We start from the raw sequence: 26577 nt of genomic DNA on the forward strand, positions 1-26577 counted from the left end.
AATGGATGTGTTAGTAGTCTTCTGTGAATATTTACAGGGCAAAAGACCAGAGTTATAATATTATCATGCCTCTGAGGAGTACTGAAATTCTAGTGCTGCTAGGATATCCATCACTAGAGGTCTATATAAACAAAACTAGACAAATTTCTGTCAGGAATGGTCTTGGTATGAATCTGCTTTGGGTAGGGGAGAGACTAGATGAGTTCTTAACATGGCTTCCAGCCTTTTCATTTCAGATGCTATAGGTGAAGTTTTGTAAACTTTTTAACCTGCACTTGAGAAATGCTTAACCTGAACATCAGTATGAACATGCAGTTCAGCTACTGTTTATGAATCAACACTGTTTGATTTGATTATTTTATCTGTTACGATACTTGCCAAGACTACCCCGTATTCCTCTGCAGAATATTTTTGGTTGTAGATATGTGCTTGGTAAGATTCTCATGTGGCTCTTGGAGACATACCTGGAGAAAGAGTGTGACTGTTTCGGGCCAGACATAAGATTGGACATCAGAGTATTTCTGTGGTGTTTATGTTTGTTACCTGATTTCAGTATAGCCCGTAATCAGTTATTCCTCAAGTGACAGACAATATTTCAATTTTCCTCCGAGATGGCTAAGCTGTAAAAGAATCTTGTCTCAGCGCTGGCTGTCGTGCATTTGGACTTTGGCAGGCAATATCTGATTGTACTTTTGGTGGACTTTAAGGATAGCAATATGATTGATGGCTAAAAAGACACAAGAAAAATAAGGATTTCTGTCACCGACGTTCCAGTGACATTGTTGGAAGAGAGAGTGATAAATCAAGCTGCATGTGTAGAGTATGTACTTAACTTATGTTACAGTCTATAGTGCCTTTGAATAAATATTACCTGACAATTATATGACAGGGAAATTATTTTACATTTTTCCCTCTGATGGGAAGGTTGCTACTGTTACTTATTATTGTAATGATAATTGTTAAACATTCCTGTTTAACATTTCTGCAGGTCTGTGTTTTTCCATCAGAGTTTACAGAGATATTCAGAACTCATTCTTTGTTCTGCCTTCTTCCCTCATCTTGCTTATTATCCTGCTCCGTAAATGACACAAATTATTTCGATTAGCGGTTGTCACCAGCTGGTGGTGTCTGTCACAAGTCCTGTGACACTCCTGAGTCTTTGACCATTCCTTCCTACTTTACTGGATGCAAAAATTTTGCTTTTGCTGACCAGATCCTGTGTAACCATCTTTGAACCTAGTTTCCCCAGGCTCGTGGAGGAGAGTCCTAGAAGCACGCCAGCACTCCTTGACTGGTGACTCAGTTTGCCACTGTTCGAGTGAGCCGGTACACCTCACTGGATGCAGTATCCCCTGGGAAACAGGAGTCTTGAAATCAGTCTTAGTGCTGGACAAGCTTTCAGTGTAAAGTAAAAGAATACGATTGTACTAAAATACAAAGCTTAAGAAACCAGCTGCTGTGCTTTGTGAAGGTGCAGGATACTAGAGCATACTTCACCACACAGCCAGACTACTTTGGCTAGTTTCTGTCTTCTGCTGACCTGGTTGTCATGACAGTCATGCTGCCTCCCAGGACAATTCACACAGCCTCTAGATCTGTGGTCTGGATTTTAGGACTTTATCTGTATGTGGTTTTATGGTTCATGGTTTATCTTTTTTATGGTTTAGGATAAGAGCTTCTCCTTATACATTGTTTTCTCACCTATGAATGCCAAAAATTAGCAACCTTATTATTTGGCATTACTGCTATCAAACTCTTTCCTTTTTTTGTTAATTGAAATATTCCTCAAGCTTTTCAGACTGTGGTATGCATTTAATATTTTATAACATATACGTTATACACCACATTTTGCACAGAAAGGGAAACCGATGAATGTATTCATCACTGCCTCTTGACAGAAACTGTTTAATGGCAAATAGTCTGGGAGTGCAGTGTATTTGGATAAGAGGTTCATAAACATGGCTCAGTGGCTGAGGGTGAAAGAATAGGGCTATCATGGTTTTCTGTAGGCATCCATATAATAAAATAGTGTAGAATATATAGAACATTCTGCCAAGGCAAAGTTCCTGAAACACTTGTTTTCTCCAGGAAAGTGCTTCTATCTTAAATGCCTCTGCAAGAGGATTTTAGATATATCTCTGCTCAAGTTCCCTCAGAGGTCCAGCCTAGCAGCTGTACTTAAAGCACATCTGCCCAACATGTGCTGACAGACAGTTTAACATTGATCGGAGCAGCTATAACCACTTTCCCTCAAAATCATGATCTGAAGTGGTGAATTTGTTGTCATTTATATAATAATGTCATCCACAAGGACCTCCCCTCATCCCTGTTCCTGCTCTCAGGACTGATTCTGTTGATGTGGGGGCTTGATTTTGATGATACTGTGCATAAGCTCTTCAAGGGTTATAATCAGAAAGAGAAGGAAGTTCAGGAATACACAGGAAAAACTCAGACTTTACCATAATCTGGTTTTGTGAGAAGGAATATACCCTTAGGGAAACATTAAGAAACGGGGAATGGGGGAAAGGCAGACAGAACTGAATAGGCTGAAAAATTTGGAAGTTAGAAGCAATGAATGGTAATAGTAACGGTTTCTGTTGTGAACAGCATGAGTATCATCTGCTAAGAATCATTATTTTGAAACTGATTAGGAAGGCCGAAAGCTCAGAAATAAGTGATAGATCTCTCTTGAGTTCACTTCTTACGTGTCTTTAGGAAGAAGTTAAGCTTAGAAAGAAATAATCTGTTTGTTCTGCAGTGATGATTTCCCTTTTGCGCTTAGCATAGAGAGAATTAATTTCAGAAGCATGATCCTAAATGTCCATTAGTGCAGCCATAATAAACATTCGTCTGTTTATTCCTTAAGCAGCGTGTTTCCTAGAGCTATTCCTCTTGTTCCTTATTCCACACTTTCTCATGTCAATCAAATTATCAGTAACAATAATCACAAATCCCATTAGGAACTAATTACATCTAGGCAACTTCAAGCTAGTTTACCTCTTTGCTAACATTATCTCCAAGATTTTTAACTGAAGTCAACCCGGCTTGCTTCTGGCTCCTTTAATTATGGTTGCACATCTTTACAAAGTATTACGACCTAGAACTCGATGATATTCTTCTTCAGAAATAAGAAAGACCTACAAAATGGAGTAATTTATAGTTAGCTTACTTTCTCTGTCTTCAGATGCATTGAACTCTGTCTGCCACCCACTCTAAGAGCACCACCATTCTCATTTCATATCTGGTCATTTCCTGAGTGCCACAGTGAGCTCCCCAAGTGATCCTGGTTTTCTTGCTTGACTATGTGCTGTAACTGGAATTGAGAGCAGAGCCTTGCTGACAAAATGTGGACAAAGATGACATGAAGCAGACTGGAGAGTGAGTCATCATAAAGACATGGGATAAATACTTTTGAGAGCTGCTACATGAACTCACTTCTTTCCCGAGAACATGAAGGGAAGAGGGTGTAATTCTTCCAATAGAGAGTATAGAAAAACAATGGCTTGCATGGATGTGGTGCACCTTGCAAGGAAACTATGGTTTTGGACTGTACCAAAAAGAACAATCTATTTCAAATATTTTAGATAAAGTAGTTTTTATATGCTGGTACAACTGAGATCAACAATTATATCAACATGTATGTGTTGGTTCATTTCCATAATAATCCGCATAATTTTTTTTGTTTGCTATATGCATGCATCTCTTCACCAGACAGTGGTGGAAATTAAGGGGAACACTCACAACCAACAAGGAGGAGAAATAGTCTATGAAGAGATATCATACTGTAGCCTATGTTAACTTGAAGCTTGTGGAATCCAACTTGATGATTTTAAGTGTTTAATGAAAGCAGAATCATTATCACCTCTCTAGGCAGGTAGAGAACTCCTTTGGGATTTAACCACATGCATCAGGAGAAGAATAGACCTCTGTGTTTCTGGAAAGTTCACACCCACAGGGTTACGCTTTGTTTCTGCAGTCTAGATAGTTAAGAAAAAATGCTGTTCTGAAAATGAAAATTAGTGCAAATCCTAAAGCTTGATGTTTCCTGTACTCAGTTTTAAAAAGCAGCTTTGAAATGCTTGTATCTGTATTTTAAAGCTATTCATTTAAAAAAAAAATAATAAAGATTTCTGAAACCCTGTTAAACTCTTTCCCTTGCAGGGAGAGGTCCTTTATGACTGTAAAAAAAATGGGGCAAAATTCTAGCTGATTGATTTATAAACACCTGAAAAAAACATAGTTTATGTGGAAGGCAGTGAAACATCCTTAACCAGTGATGTCACTGAATGCCACTTCAGTTTGATAAAGTCATTCATTCCAAAATGGCTTAAGGTGGATAGAAGACAAGGCAGCTCTAAAGGAGAGAGAGGAAAAAGTGGGGAGGAGAACTGTGAAACTAAAGGATGCTTTTTCTCCATTAGATCTTCCCAATTGCCCATGGCCAGTAGAAATGTTCTCTGAAGCAAAATGCCTTGGGTTGTTGATTTTAGGCAGACAGCTTTCTATCTTGCAAATCAGCAAAGCAGCACCTTCTTTTTTTTTTTTTTTTTCAATTAAAGTCAGTTACTTCATTGTTCATGTCTTTTATAGCCACAGGAATCCATAAAACGTAGGTATAGCTTGTCTAGTTTTCTTTCATCTGTCTTCATGCCTTCCTTCATCCAGTAAGTATGCTTGCACATGTGTTGGGAGTGACTTTGAGCTGCTGGTTTTTTAGAAGGTTGACTGTTATGTCATTATAATGTGATGAGTTTATTATGTTTTTCTGCCTTTTAATTTCATTTGGAAAAAAAGAAGTCATTTTTGCCTCATCATGTATCTTCTGCAAAAACAATTTAATACTAACTTCTTTTATTTTGCAGAGCTGGTTATTTGCCTCAGAATATTCCTTTGGAGATTATCAGATATCTTTCAGAGGAGAAGGATTTTCTGCCTTGGCATGCTGCCAGCCGAGCTCTTTATCCTCTAGATAAATTGCTGGACCGCACAGAAAACTACAACATCTTCAATGTAAGAAATACAGTCTCTTGCTCTCTTTCTCTCTGTGTCATCCCTGTGTCCCCCCCTCCCCACCTTCTTTCACTCTCTCTCCTTTCCTAGCCAAGAGTTGAAGTATTCCCCAGTCAGATACTGTAAATGACCTAGGGATATTAGCTTTCTTCCTAATTATTCTTTATTTAAACATAGCAATTGTCAAGGTTTGGTTCATTTGCATTTGAACAGTGATAACTGTTGTTTGAGGCATATATGATTAGTCAAAGGAAAGGCAATTATCCCTCCTATAAAATATTATGGCAAATAAAATATTTCACTTAAAAGAGCCAGAGTAATCTATTTCCAGATTTTCTCTTTTGAGGAGCCCCATGGCAATATTTAGATTGATGCCCAAACTCAGCAAGGACACCAGATGCAGGCACAACTGAACAGGATGCATGCAACTGAAGTAAAGATTTGTAGTCGTCATTTCATCCAAAAGCCATGGTGAATTCAATGCAGTTAGTTACCTTAATTAACAAGGATTAGATCACCATTGAATCAAAAGCCCATTCATAATTGGGTCCGAAGGGACAGCAGTAACTGCTAGGAGTAGATAATTAAGATAGACATGACAAACATTTTAACATTTTACCTGAAATTAAAAAAAAAAAAAATTCTAGCTATGCTAAAGCATGTTTGATTAAGTACACAGGATTTGATTGAAGCCAGGGACAATTATAAACTCTTGGGGTTTTTTTATTCACTATGAATTTTATGTAGTCTAAGTATTTTCAATGGCCAACACACTGTAATTTTATGTAATTTTGTAAAGCCTTCAAATGAAGGAATTCTTTAAAGCCTGAAATGCTTAAAGGTGCTTTTTACTTCTTAAACGAGTATTTGCTTGTGTGTTTGTCCAGGGACACACATGCTCAGAAAGCAGGAAGCTAGAGGTGGCTAGATGGCTGTATGTATGTAGAAGTCCATATATATATATATATATATATAAAAAATATATATATACATACACAGAGATACCTGCTGACATGGAAAATTATTTTTGTAGAACATATACTACAGATTAATAAAGCCACATTAAGATTCTTTTTCTATGAACTTACAGTGTGGGCCTCCATTCAAACCAGAGCCATAATATAAAATGATATGGAAATAACTTGCATTTTTAGTCTCTTGTTAACTGCACAGAAGAATTCTTACAAGTCTGCCATTGCTATTTCACTTTTAAACATGGCTGTGTAAAGCGAACACAATTTTAATAAATAAAACCTGTAAAATTCACGGCTGGGTTGTGTTTTATCACTACTGATGAGAGCTTTGAAAGCAGAGGTGATAGGAGAAGAAATAAAAAGTCTTTTTAGTCACAGAATAACATATCTGCTAGAGAAAGCTGCACTATGAATCTCCTTTTGTGTTGACATCATATATACATGCCAATGCATCCACAATAATAAAATAGATGCTCTCCTCTGCAGTTCTTTATATCTCAGTTCTCTTTTTCAAATTGGCAAATTCCTCTGGCAAAAGATTATGCTGAACACAATGACAGTGGTTTTCTTCACAACTGGCCAGAATATGTAAATATGTCTCCTGTGTAAAAACTATAAGTAAGCTAAAATACATCTTGGGCTTGTTTTGTTCTTTAAGCACACCAAGAACCTAAACTTAAACCATAGTGTCATTAAATGTACAAAGCTCATTTGCAGCCACATTGGTCGGTATCCTGAACTCAATTGACTGTACTTATGTGACTTTTTTGCCATGGCTATGGATATTAAAACAATATTCTTTTAAAAGTGAACATGCACGGTGTAGTCGAGATTGGCCATAGAGTAGAAATTAAGCTGTTCACACTCTTGCAACTTTTCAGCCGTGTATTGTGAGTTCAAAACAGCGTGTAAGAAACTCTTCTTGAATTGATGAGGTGTATAACAATAAATTGCCTTATCCTAGGCATCTAATCAAATAGATGTTCTATAGATTACTTCTCACTATAGCTGTGAGTGAGGATTATATGTGGGCATGTTGCTTTGCTAAATGCAAATAAAAATCTTTGGGAAGTAGGACATTATTTGAGGGTAAAAAAGAGAGACAAAAACTCAATAGTCAATAGTATTTCAATTTCAAATAAGAAATAAATGTTAACACTGAATATATTTTTCTTTTCCCCCTCAGGAGTATATTTTAAGACAAGTTGCATCAATGTATCTCAAGCTTGGATGGCCAATGAATAATTTAAACAAATCGCTTGTTCAAGCATCCTACCAACATGAGTACTGCTATTTTTTTTTTTATTATTAATGTTTGCAGGATATAGTTGTAATAATGCACTCTCCTAAAATTTGGTTTAGGGTTAGAGAGAGAGGAGCAAGATGCTGTGAGATTAATTCCTCTTTACTGAGTTTGGAGAACATGATTTCCTAAGCCTTAATTTAAAATTTGACTGCACTGGATATTTAAGAACTTGGACTCGTGTGACCACAGAGGTTGGGAAGAGTGCATAAGTATAAATGGGGACTGGTTTTGGTCCACAACCTTTCTTTACGTGTTGCAGCAGCTGTAGGCATGAAGTTGACAGTGAGATTTGTATAGCTGGATTATCTCTGATATGTTGCCCAACTATCAGTTCCTGCCACTGTTATAAGAAATAACTTTTAGTAAACATTCAAACACATTCATTAATGCAGCCTTATTTATTCTTGAATTTGGACAGAGAGTTGCGTCGGGAAGTCATCATGTTGGCTTGCAGCTTCGGTAACAAACACTGTCACCAGCAGGCTGCAACGTTAATCTCGGATTGGATTTCTAGCAATAGGAACCGGTAGGTGGAACTGAAATGTGTATTTCCCATTTCTCCTACTCAGTGGCAGTACAGCCGGCATGCTCTTCCTCTCCTGCCTGCCCCCATCCGCAGTGCCCCGTTTTGCAGAGTGGTGTTGCAGGAAGCAGAGGTCGCTGGCTGATATTTAAAAATGTCTGTGGGGCTTCAGAATGAATTATTTAACTTTGCATGTATGAGTGGGTGGAGGGGACACCCGTGTTGCCTCTGCCCGCTCCTGATAAATTACTGTCAGGTAATTACATGCTGGAAGGCAAGAAGATGGGTTTTAAGGAGGGGTTTAAAAGAAGAAAGAAGAGTGAACAGCTCATTGACAGACAAACACGGAGCCTGTGTCGAGGCAAGAGGGCAGAAGGTGCTAAGTGATTAAAGGAGTGAGAGAGGTTAGAGGCAGAAGGACTGAGAGGTAAAAAAGGAGATGAAACAATGTAGTTGAGGGAAATGTTATGAAGTACTTAAGGGTGAAGACTTGGAAATTAATGTGATACAGGGATACATGTAAGGTTTCAGAGGGGGGATAGTATGATAGGTGATGTGTTGAGCGTTAGCAGCACTGTAGTGGTTTGATAGCAACTATGTAAGTTAGGCTGTCCAGGCGCAGGTTTATTCAGCTGAGACAAGGGAACACAGGCCGTGGATGGTGTGTGAAGCTTATTTTTTAAAGGCAAGCATCTAAGAAATGTTTAATTACTGAAAATACAAACATTTAGGTATGTAGTGATCTACGTACAATGAGATAAGTACAGAGTATAGGTTAAGACCATGACTTCTTGAGAAAGAAAGATGGATTTTGTGGTTATGTGGAACGTGGGTGTAGAATTATTTGCATAAGTACATCGCATGATATTTTGGTTTAAAGGAAAACATTTTACTTTCGAGTAACAAAGAAAAAGAGAAAAAGTCTTACATTGTTAGGCCCAATCTTGTATGAGCTCTGCAAAAGGATCAGATGTCTATATACATATAAGCATGCAGGACTTTTCAAAGACATCTTGTACCAATCAGGTGTTTGTTTACAATTGAAATATGTCTGTCTGTCTTGTAATCTTTGAAAATCCTTTACAGGCATACCCACTTACATAAGTACCTGAGTGTCTTTTAAAACCAGACATGAACTGAGCATTAATGGAAATTGCATTCTTACATGACTTCGACACTTCCGAAAAAAATTATCTTGAAACTATGACTATGTACCTTTAAATAAGATGTGTGTGTGGGGGTGGTTCTTGTGTAAGATGATCGCAGATATATTTACTATGAAATATATAGCCCAGGGTTTTATATGAATTCTTATTGTCAGCAGCAACAATCAGTATGAAACTATTCAAAGAGGAGATTAAAGAGAAAGAATCATTGGAAACAATCTGCAAAAGTAATTTACTTAGATATTCATTTGCAAAATTAGTTAATCAAACCTAGCACCATCTATTAGCATGCACAGCAGTACATTATTCAGTGTTAAAAAGCAGTCACCCTGCAAAGCTCTCTCCTACCCTGTGTCTTCATCCTTTCCAACAGGATTGAAGGAGGCATCAGGGGAAAAAAAAAGCTTATTGCTTTACTAACAGTAGCAATAGAGGAAAGGAATAAATTTAAGGAGCCATCTGAAGATTCATCTTAGCCTTTCTGTGGGGCCATTCTTGCGAGCACAAGATTGTGGCTGCCAGCATATGATGAGTATTATGGTAAAAGCATCACAGCAGGGCAGAGGAAGAGAATAGCTACTAAGTTAAAGCAGTGCATTTCTCCAAAGGAACTGTATGGTTTTGAGAAACAGCTGCTAGAAATAATGTAATTGCAGAATACAGATTGATGGTCAGCTGATAAATAGGGGCACAACTTGCAAAGAAGGCAGAGACATGTTTTTATTTATTTCTTAAGATTATAGGATTTGTTCAGTTTCCCACCTCAGAATTTACCAGTTGCTATTCTCAGAGCAGTCTCATATACTGAATGTAATATGAGCAGACTCATATCTACTTACATTGAAAAGACATTGCAAAGGCTACTAGTAATAGCAGCTCGGTAGGCATAAAATTAGCTTGTGTTTCACAGTAACAATGTTTGTAGAGGTCTGTCAATGTTCTCTCAGGAAAGTTCAGATTCCTGCTGCATGAGAGGTACTCCATATCACCTTTTCTTAGTTTAAACCAACTCAGATTGAAACCTGAAAATAAAGCAGGGGCTGTTTTCCCTGCTTCTCCACCAAGAAAATGATGATGATTCTACAAGGAGAATTTAATTAACATTGTGTTTGAGTCATACCTCTGCCTCTTTTAGCACTCCAGAGACAATAGCTTGCTCAAGTGCAAAGGGCAAGCAGATAAGTGCAAGGTACATGTGGAGAGCACATCCAACAGGCACCATTTTGTATTCTTTCTCATAATTCAAGTGTTTTGCTCAGTTTGATGCCCTTAACAGCTGTTTGTCAATTTGCTGCAAACAGCCACCTCAGAATCTGTAGGAATCCCTCAGTGCTTGTTCCCTCACAAAGAAGGGGAAACTCATGCTGCTCATCTTTCTCCAGACTTCTCTGACAACTCCTGGTGAGGAAAGCCAGTGACAGGTACAGCGACTATATGTATCCTTGCCTGTTCCATTCCTTATCAACAATGGGTAAAGTTGTATCTGCTGAAAACTACTGTAAAAGTTCTTGTAGATGCCCTTCCCTCTTCTGAAACAGAACAAAGACGTTGACTGATGTGTTGCAGAAAGCCTGGTCTTAGTGGGTTTTGCATAGCCAGAACATGAAGATAGAGTTCCAGAGAGCTGAGATATTTTTATATACAGGTATAATTTGAGTTAGACTATGAGAGTAAAAATAAAGGCTAATTTGCAACCTTTCCACCCATCCCCTACTAAAAACCTTATTCTGGAAGACGAGATATTTCATACAATGAGCTAATTTAAAAGCAGTTCATGTTGGAAAGAACACAAATTCTTTAAAGCAGTAGACCCCAAAATGAGACTAGGGAATTCGGTTTGTGTCCCCAAGATTCTAATCTATACAAAATTAGGATAATATTAAATTAAGCTGTGATATTAAATACCACAAAAATACACAGGCTGTAAATCATGTAAAGAAAGTTTTTTGATTCCCTGGCAGTTACTGCAGTTAAAGTTCGAATAAGCATAACAGAGAATGTGCAATTAATAATACTGTACAAATGCTAAAATTCAGAACTTTTTAGCCATGTTTTTAGTCTACGGCTTTTTAGAAGTCTGTTTTACTTGTAGTATTTAATTATGGATAAAGTGTTGGGTAATAAACAAATACAGTAACATCTAACTCTGTTTTACCAGCATATGCCTACAGTTGCTGTGGTTTCTACTTAATTATATTTAGTCTGGTAGGTCCAGAAATTAATTACCATCTACTCTTCACTGTAGGGGATTGAAATAATCATAATAATTGGTTACTGTTTGTAATTACATGTTCTTTACTGTGCAAATAACTTGCCACTGTTCACCAAGTAAAATAATGGTCATTCGTAGCACAAATCCAGAGGTCCTCTTTGTGTTTCCAGCAGTATGTGAAAAAAGCCATTAGATTTCCAACTGTAGCACTGCAAATTTTCTTAGGGAATTAGTAAAAAAAACCCCATACATGTGATCTGCAACATTAGCCTCCATGCATGAAAGTGGAAGTCAGGTGAGAGCCTTGAAGGCCTGAATTTCTAAAGTGACTTAGGTGTTGCAGTGCTTCACTTTTAGATACCTGGCTCACAGGGCAGAATCAGACACTTGGAGTTACACTTCCTACAAGGGGATTTGGGAACCTCTAAATGAAGTTGGTGGCAGCCACTGTGCTGAGTGAAGAGCCTCTTAACATGAGACTGTGAAGAGAGGGTGGGCCCTCTTATGGTCCAGCACTGCAGGAGAAAGATACCTAGATCAAATGAATATGTAAATGGTGATCATAGAGTTAGGGGTCCTTGCAAAAGATGCCTTTCAAAAGTGTCACTAAAGCAGGAAGAGGTCTGCTCCTTTTCTTTTCAAACACAGCTGGCAGAGAAGCAGCTCCTCAATCCCCTTTTAAACAGTAGCTCTGAGCTTGTGGTAGAGCTTCAGTTTAGTGCCTCAGCCCTGCATCTGCCACATGCAGAAGACCACCCTGATGATCTGTGAGGTGTTTGGGACAGAATTAAGACACTGCAACACACTTTCCTTCTCCAGTTGAAGCTCAGCCACTGGGATTTACTTCATTAGCAAGACAAATAATAGAGCTCTCCAGCCTAAAGATGAGAGCATATATCTGAGGGAGAGAGGCTTGAGTACCTGAAATACCAGATTACTCAGTATAGAAAGGGCTTTAGGTGGTATTGCTCACTACCACTTTTGCAGGGCAAAACATGATGCCAAAACAAGGAACGCAACTCTGAAAAAGAAGTTTGGCTCTACAAGGAGCAAACCAAACACATAACATCACGTGTAGAAGAGCCTATAGGGAGACATCTGGTTGTACCAGTCTAGGAATTATACAATATTTTAATCCTTGCAATTGCTAAAAAAGAAGTGACTATTTCTTTCAGCTGAAAAATCTCAAATTAGACTTCAAGGTATGTATTACTGTCTCTTTAATCAATGAATTTAAGTAATTTTGCTCTTTTTAAATGGCACATTTTGCTTAAAAGTCTGCATTGACTTTGGACTTGATAGTTGATATAAAGGCAAACATTTTCACTCTGTTAAGTTGGGATATATGCTACTCCTGTATTGGAGCAATGGAAACCCTTGAAACTTCCATTTTGGTGTTTAGAAGATTACAAACCTAGTAAAAAAACATAAGGATGTTGAAATTTCCCTTGTAGTTTGAGAATGTAAGGTTGCTGGGTTTCAGTCAACAGCAGAATGCTGTACAAGAGAAGCTACTGCTCACTGAAAATTAAGATGTTTGCTTCTACCTTCATTTAACTGAGCTCATCCCTGTGAAGCTCTTTCATGTGTGAAGAAATACATTATTCACACTTCTTAGATATAACAGCATTGTGGTTCAGCCTAAAAAATTAACAAAATTACCATACAATGCCTGCCTGAGCTTGAGAATCAGCCTTGTTAGCCTCTTTAACCTTCACTGTGTATCTATTCTGAAAGAAGAACATGTTTCTAAGAGGATTAGCATTTTCAGACTTTCTGCCTTGGATAGACTGAGGAAACGTGTATTTCTGAGGTTCAGGAATGAATGTGTGGAGAGCTGCAATCTGTAAACTCCTCACAGGAGATATCGTAACAGGTAACATGTGAATACACGTTATGATGGCTCAAAGCATAACTTATCCATAGACACAAGCATGTTTTTGCAAACCTCTCTGTGGGTGCAGGCATGATTTTTCTTCCAGCTAGTGTTACCATCCATCAGCTACAGATTGCCACGTACACATTTCTGCTGGCAAAGTGGACTGTGGATGTGTGCTCGCTTGAGGCAAAGTTAGACAGGATAGCGTGAACATGTGAACGTGTGAGCGCGCTGCTTTGAACTGAGACAGCTGATTTTGCCTTCAGCAGAAAAAGGAGTGCTTGTATCCTGGTTCTGTTAGTAGTGGTGATGCTATTCTTTTGCTAATATGGAGCAGTGAGCAGTGGGAGATGATAGTATTGCATCAGACACAATGACATGGCAAAGTTTCTCAAAGACGTTACTGGACCCGTTGGAAGGCCCCTAGCTAGTCATAACCCCTTCAGTTTGCTCTCATTTTTTTCTTCTTTAGAAATTTAACCATTGCTATTTATTAGTTGCTGTCTTTTAAAGGGAAACAAAATACCTTAATTAATTGCCTCAATACCCCTAGAAAACTTAAAATAAATGCATTTAATTGATCTGGGCTTCATATCACTTTGGGGTGATTTTAGGTTTAATGCAGTTTTTACTAATTTTACTATTATTCTTCTGTCACAAGCCCTCTGATCAGTTTTGTTTACTTGGAATACTGCCTTGCAGATATCTTCAATTGAAAAAAAATGGAAAAATGCAATATTGTACCACATCAAACTTGTGTAAATGAGGGTTGCATTCTGATGTTTGCAAATTTGCTGTCTCTTGTCCTTGCACCTGTTATGCTGATCTTATGGGTGATAACAATCTGCTAATCTTGGATCAACAGAGCTAAGCTCATTATGCTATTTGATAAGTAGAGTTAATGTTCAATACTTAGCTTCTTTCTACTACTTTTTTCTTTTTTTGCAATTCTGAATGTATGTTCAGTCTACACTTTCTAACACAAGAGGTAGAAAGGCATGGGTTTTCTTTTTTTTGCTTTTTTAAGGAAAGCAATGCTCAGATGAATAGATGGTGTTAGCAGTGGAGTACAGGCTGCTGCACTGAATTAGACTGAAGTCAGCATCCGTTCTGTAGCTCATGGGTTAATGAAGTTTGCATTTGTCTGTCTTCGTGAATGAGCAGAAATAGAGACTGCCGGATGATCCTGAATGCAAGCCCAGATATGTTGAAACTGTTCTGGTCTCTAATCATCCAGGTTGTTCTGAGAAGTCTTGATGTGCTGAGGTGGGGTCAGAGATCTTTGAAAAGAAAATATGCCATGAATTTTCCTGTTCAGTCTGTGGGTGTCAAGTCAGAACACATCCGTGTGTTGTTTTACACTGCAGATGAACCACTTTTGGTTACTAAAAAATGAAATCAGGATCTTGGATGATTGCATTCTTGTATTCAATTACCTCATTTAATCTTTTTAAGTGTAATAATGTGGATATGGGCTTATCCAGTGAATTCTGTTTGCCATCTCAAAGACTTTTGTCACATTGCTGTGACTGTTAGGAACACCATTTAATTCTTTAACAGTCTTAAGAAAGGTGCAAGTAATGAAAGACAACGATAACCAATGAGCCTAATTTGAGAGTACTAAATCTCCATACTTGCTTGTGCAGAATTTGTATTTCCTCTGCAAGGCACAATGGATTCATGTCCATCCACCTGCCTAAATTGGCAGTATGCTTACTTGGATGGACCTGTAACTACTCAATGGAAATGCCACCAGAAAAACAAATTGCACTGCAGGAGTATAGAGGAGACTACAACATGTCTATAAATGAAACTATCCATAGACTGAGGGAGTGGTAAATAACAAATTACCAGTCATTAATTGAGATCATTTCAAAGAAGTCTGGCTTAGGTGATGATAGAAAATCAAATATTTTTCCAAACAAAGTTTTTTTCCTTTCCTTATCCTCCTCCCTTATTTCTCTCTCTAATGACTTGAGATACATAATTTTGTTGTTTTGTTTCACATGGGCACACTAGTGCTGCAGTCCTGCAACAACTTATAAATGTACTTAAGTTTAATCAGCTACATAAGTATTTGTGGGAATGTGGCCAACAGGTTAATTATTTTTGTTAGTTGCTTGGAAGAGGCACTAGCTTTTTTTTTATGGGTTTGATGCCCACCAGCTATTTTTGGAAATCATTAGCAGCAAACATGAAAAAATGAGAGCTATTTTCATTTTTTTCACACATGAATGTCTGATAAATGTAAAACAGTAAAATGGATCCCTTCTTCTGTGTTCTCAACCCCTAGAAGATTTAATTACCAAAAAAATTCAGGCATAGCTGTTCATGCATTTTGAAATGTTACTGGAGCTTTGCCAGCTAATGTCAGCCAATGTTGCTGAAGTGATTTAACTAATTAATAGGTTGTTACAACATTTGAGTAGAATCATGCACTCAAGTCAATAAAACTGTTTAAGGAGGAAGAAAACACTGTTGAGTGCATGAGTTAATCAAGGAGTTAGTGCTCTGAAAGACCATCTGGGGAGTATGTTTGGAAAGAGAGAGGATTTTGTCTTGTGAAGGACAAAACTGGGCTTTGTGGGGCAGCTAGTTCAGGTAGCCTTTATACCTTCTGACTTCTGCGTGTGATCACAATAAAATGAGCCTATATGTAGCAATGATGGATTAGCAGTAATCAATTTGCAATCCTTAGAAGTTAGATAGATTATCTCCGATTTTCTCCTTTGGGAACGATCTCTCCACAACTCCGCAAAACAATTGAACAGAAAGGACCACATTTTTGTTGCAAAAACTGTCCAGAAAGGACAAAACAAGGCATATCTACTCAGAGATTAGTCTTCCAAAGTGCTTAACTCACCACTCAGTCGTTAAAATCAGTGTTGAAGCGCTTGAGTGTGCTCATCGCAATGTTCAGTGATGGGATACCTGCCGTAGGAAGGGAACGGAGCAATAGCAGTAACCATCACTTGAGGGATGATGTATTCTCTGCATGCCTCAGTCAGACCCATGCGATACCTGAAGCTCAGAAGCACAAGACTGGTACTGAGGAGAGCTGACATCTGTGCATAGCTTTGCCACAGGTACCCCACGTAGCCACATCCTCCGTTAATATCCCCTGAATTCAACGCGTGACAGGCACCTGGATGTCAAGCCCATCACAGCTCTGTGCATCAGTTTTCAGGGGGAAATTGTGCCCTTTCTCTTCAGACTGTGCGTGTGCTATGGCAGAGGATGCTCCCCTCCTCTGTGTGCACGGTGGTGCCAGCAGCATGGCTCCTGGAGTTTGTAATAGACAATGGGAATATCAGCTTTGGGAATGCCATCTTAAAAAATAAACTTTGTGTGGTACTGTTCCTTATAACAGAATCTGTATGACAGATCTGCCAACAAAGTACTAATACTTCACTGTTATTTCTTATCTGAGCCTTTTAACCTATTAAACAAGACTATAAATAGAGTCATCAAGAAAAATAGGCTTAAGTTAAATGTTAAATAGTTGCAAAAATAAAGAATAATGTTTCTGATTAATTTTCTTTGTCAAATAGTATCCTAAATGGTATTGAAATTTGTCACTTAATTAAAGAACTGTCTAAACTGTGTGCAATTACATTTTAAAAAATTAGAACACAATTTGCCCAGAAGATAAATAATTATGGTCCAATTTTATAAGGGTATCTTCAATTGTTAGAACATACTTTAAATAGGAGCAAGTATGTACCAATTAATTATAACTTAGAAGATTATTCTTAGCTCATTGTAGAGCTTTATTATTCACTCTTGAAAAAAAAATCCCTGTAAAGGCACAGCACGATTTTAATTAATTTTTTTCTAACTGTTTAATTTTTAACTTTTTTCCCAAAGTGTTTAATTTTTAAACATGAGCTCTGCTAGCTACATATTTCATCCTCACCATCATATCTCTTAAGCAAGAAAAATAAAGTTAAATAAATTGGATCAGTATTCAAATAAAAGCCATTTAAAGTGATGCTTTCAAAAGTTTATCTTCATTCTTCTGAAGTATCCATCAATCATATTAGCTCTTTAAAAATGAGAGCAGCCTTGAAGGCCCCAATGAGGTTTAATATAAGAAGGGGATACGTTCTGCCGTGTTACTACCTAAGCGGTACTGAAACAATGGTAATTTTATCCACTTGATTCAGTTAATACAGGGGGCAAACATTCCACATGCTGATCTAGTGCCTTGGAAGTGCAATTTTAGAACGATATTTTCCATGAAGCTATAAAATTAAAAAACCTATAGACTAGGGAGATTTCATATGTTTAGATAATGATGAAATAGAGGCCCATAATGACTGGAGAAGAGAGAAAGCAAAAAAAAATGCAAATGGAGAAAATTCAATTAGAGGGCTCTCTGTTGAGGCAATAGTTAAAGAGAAATGACTTTGGGGATATCTGCATTTTCATAAACAATTTTCGTTTCCACAAGAAGAACTCCCCTGTCTACAGCCCTGATTACAAGCCTCTCACAGGAGTAATTTGTAGCTTTTCATAGCTGTAAGTTTTGTAGTTTCTGAAGCTAAGCCTTTTAAAATCAGTATTTGTTTTGATGTCTTGGTTTGAAGGGCCAATTTTTTCCATGTTGTCCTAGTGACTTAGCTTATAGAGACCTAAAACCTTCCCTGGGGCAATTTGTTGGATGATATTGAGTAGATCTGCTGTAGCACTGCAAGTATTATTTAACGGATTTTGGGGCAATAGAGTTTTCTTAGCAAGAAACATGGTGGCATCTAGGCTGTGGGCGTGAGATCAGTGCCATCACTTGTCTTAAGTCCTCCTTCCTTCCCAGAGCACGTAAATTATCCTGTGGTTACTGGCTGCACTGCTGCTACAATTGCTAGTGTTGGCACTTAGAATGTAAAAGATAGAGTAGCTGGGAAAGCCCATTGAATTGATGTTTTACTGTAAATTTCAAAAATGTAAACCTCACAAATGAGGAATGCTGACCTTTCTGGGCTAGGCACCTCTGCTGCTGACTGTACTAGCCAGACATGGAGTGACAGTCCTTCCAGCACACATTTCCTACCTGAATTAATGGGGCAATCAACCAAAAAAGAATTACCTTTTCCAGATGCCTTATAGTTCCTTGGAGTATCTGTTGGCTGAGTCGCATCTCTTATAGTAAACCAAAGATAATATTTCTGCCGGCAAAGCACAGAAAGAACTATGTGTGGTTCTAAAAAATGATTTAGTGTTTGTATGTCAAGATATAAAGTCCTTCCTTCATTGAAATAAGGCTTGACTGGGTTCAGTTGTTCTTCATTGTGCTGGTTTTGGCTGGGATAGAGTTAATTTTCTTCATAGTAGTTAGTATGGGGCTGTGTTTTGGATTTGTGCTGGAAACAGTGTTGATAATGTAGAGATGTTTTTGTTATTGCTGAGCAGTGCTTACACAGAGCCAAGGCTTTTTCTGCTTCTCACCCCACCCCACCAGCAAGCGGGCTGGGGGTGCACAAGGAGTTGGGAGGGGACACAGCTGGGACAGCTGACCCCAACTGACCGAAGGGACGTTCCATACCATATAATGTCATGCTCAGCTTCAGATATCGTATGATAATACAGATTTGGGACAATGGGTTGTCAGGATAGCATCCCTTAGTGCTTTTGGTTTAGCATATGTTCTTATGGCTGCTGTCAGTGTATTAAATCCCAAATTAAAAGCAAAAAAAGACATAAGCTGGCAAGGAAGTTGTGCTTTAAGGACAAATACCCTAGTGCATCAGAAAATCAAGACACAATGATAATGGATATCACTTTAGTGTTCTATGTAGTGTCTGTGTATATGGCTGCATATTTATGTTACTGTAATTGCTGACCTGAAGTTTTTTTGCGAGAGTTGCAGTTATTTAGAAAACTTTAAACTCATTCTGAGTTAATATAAGACACACAAAGGCAGCACCTAAATACCTACTCCATTAATTTTAGTATGTCTTGATTTCATGTGTTTACATACGTAGTCTTAATTTTCTGTAATACACTCTGTATGTAAATATGTAGTCTTAATTTTCTGTAATACAATTGTATGCAGTTTCCTTTGCATGCACTTTTTGAAAGAAAGGTTAAACGGGGCAAGAATAAACTGTTGATATTCATTAATGTTTGAAATATTGCAACAAGGGCTTAATGATAGACTTTCAAGTAAGAAGTACAAATTCTGTGACAGTGAAATGGAAATTCAGCACCTAGCACACATGGATAGTTCTGTAAATGTCAACCACATTCACATTTTACTAATGTTAACTCAGTCTTTGAGAATCAAAACTCAGTAGTATGGAAAGGCTGGTGAAAATGATAACTTTTTTTCTTTTCTGCCCATGTGTGTTTAAACACTATTTCTTTTAATGGATCTGATCAGCTTTAAGGATTTTCTGGTTTCCTTGGTCTTGGCATGGCAGTTCTATAGGGACCACAGAAGCAGTTGCATAGACCATACATAAGCCAAAACCTACTTACCCTGGGTATATCTGAGGAGAGTTACTAACTTTTTTCAGTGCCAAGCTTTTTAGGTCATCTGAACATTGAGGGGGAAAATCTAAGGCGGCAGTAGGAAGCATCAAGGAGGAGGAGCTGTGGAACCTGTACTTTTTGGAGGTCTCATCTATGTGACGATGACATGTAGGAATTGCTTGAGCTATGTGGTCCTAACCATAGCAATGCTGATTGCCTGGCACGGCTTGGGACAAGCATGTTCTCACACAGTGGTTTGGTGGTGGGAAGAGAAGAAACAGTTAAGATCTTGAACTATGCCAGGATTTGCTCTGTAGTACCAACCTACACCGGCTAGATGGTAGTGGTTCATGGCAGAGATGAGACATTGCACTTCTGATTTTCCTTTAGAAGGCGATATTGCTGATTAGCTGCACACAGTTAAAAGTTTCATATTCCTAGCAACTTTAAAATGGATTACATTTCTCTTGCCTACCTTTTCAGTTTTGCTTTGGAGAGTTTACTCCTGAATAAATGTCTGGGTTTGTCTGCATCAAATGCAAAGTACCTCAGCACTGGTCAATGCAGCCCTTTGTGGATCTGTTAGCATGGGACTCTGCTAAAAAATCTCCAGTCTATCCTGAGCCATGTCAGCCCAGCTATTAGTAACTAAGAAACTGTGTTTTGGTATAATTGTTACCAACAAAAAGCGAGCATTCTTTCCTGCAAATCAGAAGCATATTCCTCTGAGAAATGTCTAGCTTTATCTGCAGGAATACCCTTTAGCTTGCAAATGTTTCAGCTTCTGTGCTCGTATAGGAAACATAAGCAGGGTAGGAAATTGAAAGCCCAGCTGAGATCTTTTTAGGAGAAAATGGTACATAGGCACATCCTATACTAGGTCTGAATTTGGCTTCAAGAAGCTTCCATTTAACTGTAGTCTGAGTTTATATTACTTGAGCAGTAATCACAGTTCACAACCATCCTACAGCATAGCCGGTTTTGTACTGGTGTTAATATGCTGAAAAAACAAACAGATCTATTTTCTTCACTCCTGAAAACCTCATTTTTAAGTAACGTTGTCTCAGCACATCCTTCCTTGTATGTTACTATATGAAGATGGAGCACTTTAAAGCACAGGCAAGGAGAAGTTTCTGGCTGATCAGCTCCTGTTCTGCAACCTCAGTACTAAGGACAAGAAGAAGAGATTTGGCTTAGAGCCCAGCAACAGAGCGATAAGATCCCGTGCTAATTTGGAGAGCTTATGTTACCTGTCCTGCAGGTTATGTGGCACATTATGTGTTGATGAACTGGATGACCATAATTTATAGTCTCCTGACAATGCAACAGCGTTATAACAAGAATAGCAAGCATGTGTTGCCCATTAGAAAATCCGTTAGGATGGCCTGGAAGATTTTGGTGGCAGTAAAGAGATGCAAATGTAATTTTCAAAAAAATTATTACTGTTACACTTTAATTTTTTAATGTAGTGATGTTCCTCCTTTGTTTCCAGTATCAGGAGGCTGCTTATTTAACCACAATGCTATTACTGATTTCCTTTTGTAGAATCCCACTCAATGTGAGAGACATTGTCTACTGTACAGGAGTTTCACTGATGGATGAAGATGTATGGGAGTTCATTTGGATGAAATTTCATTCTACCACAGCGGTGTCTGAGAAGAAAATATTATTAGAAGCCTTAACTTGCAGTGATGACAGAAACTTGCTTAACAGGTACAAAAATATTGTATATCTGTACCTGACTATTACAAATAATCACTTCAACATTTATGGATCATCACTTGAGCTTTGGTCTAAATGAAAGAACTTTGCTTTTCAAGCTCAGACTTGCTGTCTGTTTAAACTGTCTTATGTTTTTGCATTAATGCATATGAAAATTGACACATTAAGGCTGTTCCTTCCAAATTTTCTGATGTTCATTGGAAATGTTTGAAATCCTATGATAATTGCTGTTATTTTTTTGTCATCATATCCTGTATTTAAATGTATTGACCAGTCTGATCTTACTGATTTCATAAAAATGCACCTGTAAAGTCCCACTCAGCTTTTAGTGAAATCCTTTTACATCAAGATTTTTCTGATTCATAAATGTGTCTTATCTTTGGAATCATGGAAATAAACCACTAAACTCACTTGGAGACTTAAGCAAACCATTTGGCATTGATTTTTTTTTTTTTTCTCAAGACTTTTATGATGTGCTGTTGTTAAACTGTGTTGGTGAAACTAAACAGGATTTTTTTACCTTGTTTTTCCCACTAGGCTTTTGAATTTATCTCTCAACTCAGAAGTTGTCCTGGATCAGGATGCAATTGATGTGATAATCCACGTAGCTCGAAATCCACATGGAAGGGATCTTGCTTGGAAGTTTTTCAGAGAAAAGTGGAAAATATTAAATGCTAGGTAAAGATAAAAAGTCTAAATTTATTTTCATTTTCTTATTTTGATGTAATTTGTGTAAGCATTGTATATGTATGTATTCATGTAAGTTCCTGAATCTAGTCCATTCTCTTGTAATCCATAAACAGAGATGTCTCTAAATATGAAATACATACATATGAGTCATAAATGCATTTATTCATGGATTATCACACACATGCATAGAAACATTTATCTCTTAGCGATCATCTGTATATATATCTATTACTGTATTACGTCTGCGCTTATGATAATGAATTCTATCTATATGTCAAGTGCTACAGTTCTAGTTTTACACAGATAAAAAAGCAGCAGTTCCCAAAGGAATTTTGCTGATTTTAAGTCTGATTGATAGAGAAAAAATCTTTTCAAGAACATTATTTCAACTGTGGAAAAAAAACACCAAACCCTTTTCGAAACATTTCCATTTTCAAAAGGATGCTAATATAGTGTCATCCCCTTTCCTTCCACTCTGTTTCAGGTGAGTTTCAAGTAATAGAGGAGCAACATTTTGAATTAAAAATAGATGAACAGGAATGAGACAGGGTTGTTTCTTACACCTGCTTCTCTTTCTCTTTGAACAAGTGCTACATGCTCCTACTCAGAAGCCCAGTCAACATTTTAAAATCCTTTTTGATGAATATTTTGATATTAATTCAATGAATGAGAAATTTCTTTAGTTCTTTAGGGACAGCCTGAGGGTCTGAAAGATTTCACAGCTGTTCATCTGATACTGACAGATTAGAAGGGACCACAACTCCGATGAGGTTCAGGTTCTTAAAGGCAGGTGTCCAAGAACTCCAGACACCCCATACCAGGCCACTCCCACGGTGTTGGCGTGTTGGAGATCTATTCCATTCTGGACTTGTGAGGAGCCATCTCATGTACCACAGAATATTTGAAATGGTATATTCAAGATGCTGTATTTAAGCAACTAAATCCTAGTGCGTGATGAGTACAGGTACAAATTTACTATAGGTTTCATGGCATCAAAAGAGCCAAGGAAACTCAGAGACTGTGCTAAAGATTCAAAAAGTTGTTCATGCTGTTTTGGATAATACTTTAGTGGGATTTTAGAAGTTCAGCTGGGAAAATAGGTTTGAGCTGGAATTGGGTTTGGAAGTTTATATTTCAGGAGCATACTTTTTGAAAGCAATTTCCAAAAAGCTTTAAGAGTGCTGAAGAGTTTAAAAATTAAGAATCCTCTGCTTCTGCTATGATTATTATTCCAGAAACTGGACTTTTACACAGAAAGTGGATGGCAGACCCATTACTATTATGCAGCCCAGTGCAGTTAGTTATGCTCTGGATAGTAAGTAGTTTTTCAGATTCCTACAGGGATTTACACAGAGTTTAGGGATAAATCTGTGAAAATTTGTATTGCTACAAACACATATGCAGAAGATGTGTCCTGCCTTAGCAAGTACGTTCATCTGACAACCTGGCTAACACCTGTGATTTTAGACATGGACAAGGTTAAGCAGTGTAGCCAAATGGACAAGTTTTAGAATAAAACTATGCCACATGCCAAATTTTTTGTGTGTTTTAATTTTAAATAGCTTAATTTCACCTAAAATGTGAATTTTATTCATCTCACTTGCTTAGAATGCAATGCTGGTTCTCTGAGTTCCTAACAATCAGCAAGACCTCATCAGAAACCTGTTATTGTCCTTTTTTAATGAGAAAATAACAGAGAGTCTGTCTCTTTGCCCAACACTGACTTTATGTTATCTACATCTGGTTTGATCTCCAAACACAAGTCAGAGCCACCAAAATGATTGTAGCAGTTCAATTTTTCTGAAAGGGGCACCCAGTTAAGTTTATATCAATTACCAAAAGATTCAACGCAGTGGAATAAAATAGTTCATGCAAGCTGCACATATGTGATGTGTCTTGAAAATAACTTTGTTTTTTAGTTATAGATTAAAACCTTTTAAGAGAGACTTTGAGAGGGTGGAATTAGTCTAACACCTTGCCCCTTAATGTTCAGTGAAACAGTAACATAATAGAATGCAAAATTAGGCTTCTGATTTAAGCTTGCCACACTAGTACATTTTTAAAATACGAGCTTTATTACAGAATTATAGTTCAGGTATACTCTGTCCCAAGGCATCTTTTTTATACAATTATAATTTATTATTTAATTTTATTTAACATTCAAATACTTTGTATGAAACATTAATTTAATAATGTGATATCTCAATGGTATTTTCCATTGAATTTATTATAAAAGGTGTTGACGTTTGAGATAGTAGTATGAAATAGCTGAGGGTGATTAAATTATACTATAATGCTATTTCTTCTAACTTTAAAACACAGCATGTCAGAGTTAGAATGACAATAAAATGTTGTTACCCATTAATATTTTTACAGTATGCTTGTATTCACATTGTCCAGAAGGTACTGATAATGTATAAAGTCTTCAAAATAACTCACATCCCATTTACAAAGGTGACTGAGAAACTGAGGTGCCTAACAAGTCTTTTGTAAGAAATCTGTGGGACTAAGACTGTTAAAATTCTGAAAAAGAGAATTGAAAGTGCTATGCTTTAATTCCTGTTACGTGAGTGTGCACTACCTTGGCTCCTAAATAATTTTCATCGTGTGTGCATGTGTGTGTCTGTGTGTGAGAATTTAATCCAACAGCTGCCTATAAGAATTCCTTCATTCTAAACTGCTGAATCATTTGTCAGCAGTTGGGAATTTGACAATATTTGGGAAGCCTTTTACCTCTGTGCAAAGTAAATGGACTACGCTGCTTCTCAAGATGAGTTTGCACAAGTTCAAAGCCTCTACAAATGTGAGGCACTGGAGATTCACATCCCCAGGAGTAAAGAAGCAAGTGGAGACTCCAGGATGTTTGCAGGGAGCTCAGGCATGTAAAGGTCCTGGTTCTGCAGTGCTGTTGTCTTTCTTCTGAAGGGTGCGAAGATTGATAGTTGCAAGACCAAACACTTTTTCTAGTTATTCTTTTGTTTCACACCTGCAAAATACTATTTTGGGAGGTGGCTTTTCTAGAATTTTTGCCAGCAGAGCCCTATTAGAAATTGCTGTTAACTGGCTGACTTTTTACCAAGTATGCGTAATGGGCAGTAATCGGCAGAGGAGATTCTGGAAGGTATTCTCAGTGAAGGGAATTCTGCTACTTCTTGTTTGCGCTGTGGCTACAGTACAGACTGTAAGAAAAATAAAATCCCTGCAGCGGTTTTTATGAGGTCACTTCTGTAAAGTGGATTGGTAACCTTGTCAAAAGACCCCATCAAGAGGAGCTTCCAATTTTCCAAGCAGTCAATTATGAGGCTAAGCTGAGACTGTAATAATAACGGGCTTTGTTAGAAAGCCTAAACGTGCTTAAAGGACCATGAAATCCATACTTCCCATAGGAGGCGTTTGCCTCTGGATGTCTGTATATGTCAGTGTGACTGAAGTTTTGGAAAAAGAGATGTACTTGCTGAAATATCCATGAATAATTCAGTTATTAGTGGTCAGGGAGTAGGATTTTTGATACCTATGTTTCCCCTCACACAAGCACAAGGTAGCAAGCAACACAGTCTACAGTTTCCCTAAAACGGAGTCTTCTCAAAGAAAACCCAGTTCTCCTCCCTCTCCATCTTTCTATCCCTCCCCCTGGCGCTATCCCTCTCCCTTTCTCTGTCTCCCTTTTGAAAAAACTGTAGCTTACAGCACCTAAGCATTTAAGGGTAATTAATTTAGAATTAATAGAAGCAGAACAGAAAGCTGTGCTTGTGCTAGTTCATTTAACATTGAATTTTGAATTCCTCCTCTAAATCAGTTTGTAAAAGCAGGATATGAACTGAATGGTTCCCCCGGATAAACTTAATTGCAGTGAAGTCTATTGGTAGCACTTACACATGTCTGACAGGAGAGCTGGATTCCCTATCTTAAAAGCAGTCATGTTCAGATTAGCTAGATATTGCTTTGGATGTATGTGCAGATAAAGATAAGGATAACTATTTGTCAAGTGCCTTTTGCTATGCTGAATCACGTGTAAGTGGAATAAAAGACCTACTTTCGGTTTCCAATGGAATTACATTCTTCATACTAGAGACTTTGGAAAAAAACCCGAAAAACCCACAAACTATTCCAACATGAAATGCAAAATTTCAGCAGTAGTCTGGATAATCTTGCAAGTGATGTAGTGCTTCATTTGGGGATTGAAAAAAACCTGTGGAATAGCAAGTGAAACAGCAGGATTTGAAGGGCCAGTTTCAAAGCAACTACCTGCCGAATGTCATTGCTGATTGCCACTGAATATCCTACCCCATTATACACTGGCTTTTAAATATTCCTTGTTCAAGCTTTCAAATTTTCATTCCAGGTTGGTTCTTTGAAGATGCTGCATCATGGCCCAGGGGATTATTTTAGCAGTATTATTCTCTATCAGTATTATTTATTTTAATTATCAGGTACTGGAACAAGAAAATTTGATTCAGTTCACTTATCGAGAGGCTATTTGTAATGTAGATGAGATGAATGAATACAAAATGCAGAGAAGGCTGCAGCACTTCAAAAAGTCTGTTTTAATGGTACAGCTAGAAGGGTTCCTCAGAATACTTCTCCATAGTTGCTGCTCCACTCCTTCTTTGGCACCTGTATTTTG

The 26577-nt window shown here is 37.7% G+C and overlaps 1 protein-coding gene across 2 annotated transcripts in view; it reads left to right on the forward strand.

The window, feature by feature from the left end:
- Positions 1-26577, forward strand: part of TRHDE (thyrotropin releasing hormone degrading enzyme) — a 224835-nt gene that overhangs the window by 187651 nt on the left and 10607 nt on the right. For both annotated transcript variants that reach the window (XM_075746924.1, XM_075746933.1), the window contains 5 exons: positions 4863-5010; positions 7171-7268; positions 7709-7816; positions 21087-21254; positions 21801-21941. In XM_075746924.1, coding sequence (XP_075603039.1) covers positions 4863-5010; positions 7171-7268; positions 7709-7816; positions 21087-21254; positions 21801-21941 — 663 coding nt within the window. The remainder of the gene's footprint in view (positions 1-4862; positions 5011-7170; positions 7269-7708; positions 7817-21086; positions 21255-21800; positions 21942-26577) is intronic.

The sequence above is a fragment of the Balearica regulorum genome, chromosome 1 (assembly GCF_011004875.1).
Source record: "Balearica regulorum gibbericeps isolate bBalReg1 chromosome 1, bBalReg1.pri, whole genome shotgun sequence".
Taxonomy (NCBI): Eukaryota; Metazoa; Chordata; class Aves; order Gruiformes; family Gruidae; genus Balearica; species Balearica regulorum.